At 41.2% G+C, this 6,954-nt stretch overlaps 1 protein-coding gene across 1 annotated transcript; it reads right to left on the bottom strand.

Moving 5' to 3' along the window:
• Positions 1-3,252: 3,252 nt before the first annotated feature.
• Positions 3,253-3,875, bottom strand: LOC138883149 (uncharacterized). The gene is made up of 2 exons (XM_070163809.1): positions 3,535-3,875; positions 3,253-3,445 (listed from the first exon to the last, which is right to left on the bottom strand). The coding sequence occupies exons 1-2, from the start codon at positions 3,873-3,875 to the stop codon at positions 3,253-3,255; spliced, it is 534 nt and encodes a 177-aa protein (XP_070019910.1).
• Positions 3,876-6,954: the final 3,079 nt, after the last annotated feature.

Below are 6,954 nucleotides of genomic sequence, written 5' to 3' on the forward strand. Positions count from 1 at the left end.
GCTGGGTTGGCGAACATCTGATGTACTGCATCAATAGTGTCAGCATCAAGGTCTAGCTTGTCAGACTGGCCAGCTGGTGCTACCAGTGCAGATGGGGCTGCGAGATCTGGTGTCGACTGGTGGGGGGTCAAGTAACATGTCAAATGGAAGGTCTCCGACTGTAGCAATTCTGTTCACTTATCTTCGGAGCTTTTCCACTAACTTCTTGCTAGCTTGGGATGTCCTCATATTTTTTACTTCCTTTCCCAGTTGAACCATGCTATTCTAATGTAGCCATAATAGTATTCTGGTTTTCTAGGAGCTTATTCAATATCTCTTCAATGGTCGGCGAACACTGAGGTGCCTGAACAAAAGACTGTGCTGTAGCAGTACTAGATAAGTCAAACAACTTTGCAGTGGTTGTCCACATCCAGTTGTTGAGACTCACCAATATCTGGGAGACTCGCATCGCAAAGAGTGGGGAAATAGGCATGGGTACCGGCTTCAAAGCCGAGGTGGAAGCTGTGGCAGGAACTGCAGTTGGGACCGTAGATGATGGTTGAGGCATGGGTGCGACACTAGAGCAAGGCACGGTCGAAGTGGATCGAACATCATCTATCTCAACAACTATCACAGCTGGCTCATTAGACTGGCCTATAGTGGTAGAAGGCCGAACTTTCCTTTTCGGGTTGTTCACATCCATAAGTGAGTACCAAGAGAAAAGCTTTTTATCTTCACCTTTCTATCAAAATTCCTTGGCTCTACCTTCCCATCCGTGAGATATTCTGCTATAGTGTTGGGATACGGGTAGGATTAGTCATCTTGCCAGGTGATCACTGAGATGTTGGCCAACATCACGGCACCCACATTGCTCGGGTACCTGACCATAATAGAAGCAACCAAGATTGCCCGATGAATCGGAAGGTGAGTCTCATTTTGACTTGGGTCCAGTCTGCTAGAGACAAAGGATTGCCACCCTTTTGCCTCGAAACTCAGTGTGCTCCAGTGGATAGAAACCCCAGTGGCAATCCATGGTGGTGGTGGTCCTGGTGCTGCTAGAATCTCCTTTAAGCACGAACGGACGGAATCTCCAAGTGCACACTTCTCCAAGTATTTTTTTAGCTTGACATCATCAAAGCCCAAGTATGTGTTGAGTGTGTGCTAATAAAATCTCACTTTGAGGTGACACACTTTTGTCACCTTTGTCCATTTTTTGATATGTGCCACATTGGCGTAGAATTCTCGGACAAGGTACTCCTTGGCATTGACCACGCTCTGAGTAAACCACATCCACCCCTTGCATTCCCTAAACTATCTCAACACGGATGGGTTGTATCTCTCCAAATCTATCAATAAGAATTGTCACTCAAGGGTTACCGGCCTCGCTGGCCATCGTGTGCGGAAGCTAATGAAAGCTGCCAGGGTTATGAATTGGTCCTCCCAAACCTCTTTCTTCTTTGTTCGTTCAAGCTCAGCAACTATGGAATCTCCCACTCTACCATCATCAGGGATGTCTTGAGTGGGTGTATCTTGTGTCATAGGGACTGGTGCGACCGAAGGCTTAGAAGCCCGACTAGCACTTTTCGATATCTATGAAGTGTTGTGAGATGAAGATGGCTTGTCCTTGAGTTGAAACCTCCCTGGTGGTCCTAACTGTACAACCGACTGCTTCTGAACAGAGGCTGAGTTGCCCTCTGATGCTTCCCTAGACGAGACATATTATTTTGTCACAGAGAGGTCTGTACTTCTCCCTCTCCCCGTTGATGTATTATTTCTAATTTCTTGTTGTTGGCCAAGAGGTAAGGCCCTCTTGCCTCGTCCCAAGAAGGTTCACCCTTCCCTTTAGAAGTGTCGTCTCGTACCCTAGATTGAACCATTGTCTATATCAACCAAAGGCAATTGTTAGTTGCAATTCAATGTTTAAACATAAACAGGAGATATGTAGGTTAGGTATAAACCAGAAGACATAGTGAGGGTTCACAAACAAATCATGCTTGCATGGTCAAGATCTGTGATCCGCACAATTTCCTTACAGTCGCAGATGAGGACTTGTAGACCACATATTTTTGATGTGCGACCGCAAAAGTGATGTGTGGTCCAACAATTTCACTTGTGGCCATACCTCTGAGACCCAAAAATGACAACTCTCTGATGATAGAGAATTGGCTAATGTGTGGCCGCAATATGATTTTTGCGTTCCGCACAATTAGACATGCGGCCGCACATTAGAGTCAAAAAGTGTATACTTTCTGATGATAGTAACTAGGGTGTTTTGTAGCTGCAATGGGAATTCTACGGTCCGCACAATGTCACTTGGGGCAGAAGATCCCTTCTTTCACTATGCTACCCTATAATCAGTATCTGCGGAACACACAAATTCAAGTGTAGCCGCAGAATTCAGAAGTTACGCACATTTTAATTTTTTCTATCTAGGTTTTGCCGTTTTGTGCACAATTCGACATGGCAACATCATAGAAACATGTAAATATGCTAACCCAGTCTCCATGGAGCATGTATTAGCTAACCCATTACAGATTTACCCCCACATGGATACACACTTTAATTCTAATGACAAATGGCCTAAAAAGAACTAAAATCTACAAATTAAACTAAAATAAAGAAAATAAGGAATTAAAGCATACCAGACGAATAAGTGAATGATCAGAGATGTTGTGTGTGTGGACAAATAGAATCACCAAGAATTTTCAATAGAGCTATTTTTGTGCTCATAGAGTGAAAAAATTGTAACCCTTGCCCCTGCTCTTCTATTTATAGTTACAGTCTATTAAGGGGAAGAAGGTCGAGTGTGACTGCAGATTTTCATGTGCGGTCTGCACTCTGTTACCTGGGGCATCATCTTCAGCATCTCATTTGCGGTCCACACAATTGTGTGTGCGGCCGCAAATTTCCTGATGCGGTCGTAAATTTCTCATGCGGCCGCACATTGACCTCTTTTCTGACAGGCGAAACTTCAGAGAGTTGGTGTTTTCTACCTCTCTTTTGTGCAGTCCGCAAACTAATTGTGCGGTTGCAATGTGCTTTTGCTGTAGCACCTAAAAATGTGTGGTCCGCACAAATCACCTGCGGTTTGCACTTCTTTCCACACTTAGCCAGATTTTTGTCCACAATTCATGTAAGTCACACTTAGCTTGTAGCAGACTTCAAATCAAGTTAGAATAAAAAACACCTAACTATAAAAGAAAAAGAAAAAGAAACATGAGTTGCCTCCCAAGAAGTGTCTGATTTAACGTCGCGATACGATGCATAATACCATCAATTCAAATGAATGACCGCCACGACGTGGCTATCTCCAACTTTTACCAAGTAGTGGTTTACCCGGTGACCATTGACTCGGAATACTTTATTGTTTTTGTTCTTCAAGTCCAATGCACCAAAAAGTATCACACCCACAATTTCAGAAGGAGCACTCCATTTAGACTTTAGCTTCTCAGGAAACATCCTCAACCTTGAGTTAAACAACAATACAAGATAGCCACCTTGAACTCTTTGTTCCAAATGTATTTGTCATGAAGATATTTTATTTTTTTTGTGTACAAAGATGAACTTGCATAAGCATGGTACAGGAACTCATCCAATTCATTCAAATGTGCAACCCTCAAGTTAGCAGCTACATCCCAATCAAGATTCAACTTCTTTAGAGCCCACATGGACTTGTGCTCAAGTTCCACCGGAAAGTGACAAGCTTTCCGAAACACCAACTGGTACGGTGACATTCCAATAGGTGTTTTGTAAGACGCCCGGTAGGCCCATAATGCATTATCAATCTTCTTGGACCAATCTGTCCAGTTAGCATTCACTGTTTTGGACAAAATACTCTTTATCTCCCGGTTGGAGACTTCCACTTGATCGCTAGCTTGTGGATGATAAAGAGTCATGTCACGACCCAACTTTCCCTCTGTTTGGGTATCGTGATGGCACCTAGTCTTAGAGACTAGGTAAGCCTAACTCATACTTAAATACCACAATAATAAATAAAATTTAACAGTCTTGAAGCAGAAATCTCTACAAAATTTATAATTCCCAAAATCCGGTAGTACAAGTCATAAGCTCTACAGAGTTTCGCTACAACTTCTAAACACAATTGTATGGAAACAAGTACAATAGTGTGAATATAAAATAGGAAGGTGACTTGGAAGCCTGCGAATGCAGCAGCAGGTTGAGTTTCCTCAGCAATGATCCTCATAGCTACTAACGATCAATACCTGGATCTGCATAAAAAAATGTGCAGAAGAGTAGCGTGAACACACCACATCGGTACCCAGTAAGTATCAAGACTAACCTCGGTAGAGTAGTGAAGAGGAACAGTCAGGACACCTACTAGTCCAATAAACTATACAAATATAAGCATAGGAACAACAGAACATGTATATATAAAAGCTACATGATATGGATAACAATACAACAATCACAACATGGAAGAAAATAGCAAGTGACAACAGAAACACCGTAATAATGACATAAAAGAGTGACCGGAAACATAAACCCAAATCACAAATCACAACGCAGTAAAGGCAAGTAATAACTCAGAAACTACGATAGTTTTCACATCAGGTCTTAGCCAACAACTCCCCGAAGTACCGAACCTCGAACAAAATTACAGCTCATTAGTCTCAATACCTGAACCTTAACACTTGGCATCCTGTGCCCTCATCATACCTCATGAACATGCTGACACTCACTGACTAACTACGGCCACTCTCACATATATGACAAGCAAACGAGGGTGTACCTCTATACTTAACAATACCAGGGAAAAACTTCTTAACCAATAGGAGTATTTAGCTACGTGTATACTTTTTCAAGTGTTCTAACATAGATCATACCAGCTAAAAACATAAGGAAAAAAAGGACAACACGTAAGGCATTTTCTCACAACTTTCATGTGGTAAAGCTCATACAGGTAAACGTACCATAACACAATGTCAACAACAAGATTTCCCCCAGACCATCACAATCAATCCCTAACATAGCCCACCTTGTCTCGCCACGTGTGATAATAACATAATAAGTGCCCGCCTTGTTTCACCACACGTGCATCATAATGTTCCCACCTTGTCTCGCCACATGCGCAACCTACATATAAATATACATATATCCTGACTTATCATGCCACATGTGCAATATATCAATAGTAACAATAGCACGACAGAAACCTCATGCAACCCCATAACAACGACCGCATGACAGAGACCTCCTGCAACCCTATAACAACAACTGCACGGCAGAAACCTCGTGCACTAACACAACTAGTACAACAACAACAATGATAGTAGTACAAAGTACGGCGAGTGTATCCACTCCAGAACTTTAAATCACAAGGAAATGGTAGAACCAGTTCACAAGGAATAACCACAGTAAGGAATGAAAGGCAAAAAAGGGAACAATTTAACAAAGAGAAAACTAACATGTAGTAATGATCCCACAATATACAAGTCAATAACAAGGAAATTAACACGAGTTCAGTCGTCCCACATAAAGGCAAGTCAACAAAGATATAGGTTATCTAAACCCCCTTTAAGGTTTGAAAGTTACGAGGATATTCGACAATTCAATATAAGGAAAGGTGATCTTAGCTTCACTTAATACTAGACAACTATAGGAAGGATGATAATAAATCTCAAATAACACAGGCAGTTATGAAAAGATAGCTATAGGATGACAATTAGGCAATAAGAGTGAATCATGAAGCAATTAATTCCAATTAAGCATGTAGAGACAAAACAAATAAGTAGGAACTCAGCCATATCAAGAATAACTCCATACATAGTGAATATAAGAACCTAAGAACCCTAAAAGGCCAATTCCCCACAAATAAGTTGTCACGACCCAAACCGATGGGCTGCGACGGGCACCCGGTACCTTACTCGACCGAGTACCAACGTAACATATCTTTCATATCATTCTATAATAGGTAAATGAACCGGAGTAAAGTATGAGGGAATACAAACTTATACATATGAAGTACGGGCCAATAAGACCAAAATAACCACTCGTGTACTGAACATGGGCCGACAAGGCCATACAATCTTTTATGTACATGACATCTGTCTACAAGCCTCTAAGAATACATAATTTTCATAAAGGTCAGGACAGAGTCCCGCCATACCAAACAATACACGTCTAAATCATACTAACCAAACAAGCAACTCCAAAGCAAATGGAGCGCACCAACATCTTCTACTGAGCTGATAGCCTACTTGGAGGGCTCTCGACCTATCTATCAAGACATGCGGGCATGAAACGCAGCGTCCCCAGGCAAAAGGGATGTCAGTACGAATAATGTACCGAGTATGTAAGGCACAAAAATAAGTACATAACAAACATGTAAGAAATGTAGAGTAAATAACTCAACCTGTAAGTATGGAAAACTTTGTAAATCATGAAATACTTATAGTTTCATGCATATACGTATGAATGTCATGTCGTGCATAGGTACATGTTTCAAAACATCATCAGCCTCTGAGGGAATTCCATCATATTATCTCGGCCACTGTGGTCAAAATCACCAACGTATACCAGTTGATCAAGTGGTGGTGCGTATGTAACGCCGTAACCTTTTCCCATATATATATATATATATACATACATATATACACTTATATAACGTCGTCTGAGTCATGGGTCAATGTACATGTATAAATGCATGAAATGCATAAGAAATACGTTAATAAGATTTTCTCGGAATGCCATAAAAGTCAATATGCCTTTCGGATAAACTTTATCAAATACGTATTTTTTGAGACCCATGAACAGATGATAGAGTAATATGACACATGGGGAATCAAGAACATAAGCACTTCTATGAATAGAATCATTTATGAAAGCTGTGCATTTGCTCGTTTCATTTGTATTGTATGGATCATGCCAAAAGAAAGAAGGGATAGCCTTAACATACCTGAACCGCTTTTCTTGAGAAAGATTGCACTGTACTTCCTTAAAATTGAAAAATCTCAT

This window comes from Nicotiana sylvestris, chromosome 12 (assembly GCF_000393655.2).
Source record: "Nicotiana sylvestris chromosome 12, ASM39365v2, whole genome shotgun sequence".
NCBI lineage: Eukaryota > Viridiplantae > Streptophyta > Magnoliopsida > Solanales > Solanaceae > Nicotiana > Nicotiana sylvestris.

Excerpts from the sequence above, each read along its gene's own strand:
- LOC138883149 (XM_070163809.1), bottom strand. The coding sequence starts at position 3,875 with ATGACTCTTTATCATCCACAAGCTAGCGATCAAGTGGAAGTCTCCAAC. Across the intron at positions 3,446-3,534 it reads GCTTATGCAAGTTCATCTTT|GTTGAGGATGTTTCCTGAGA; the intron begins GTACACAAAAAA and ends GTTTAACTCAAG.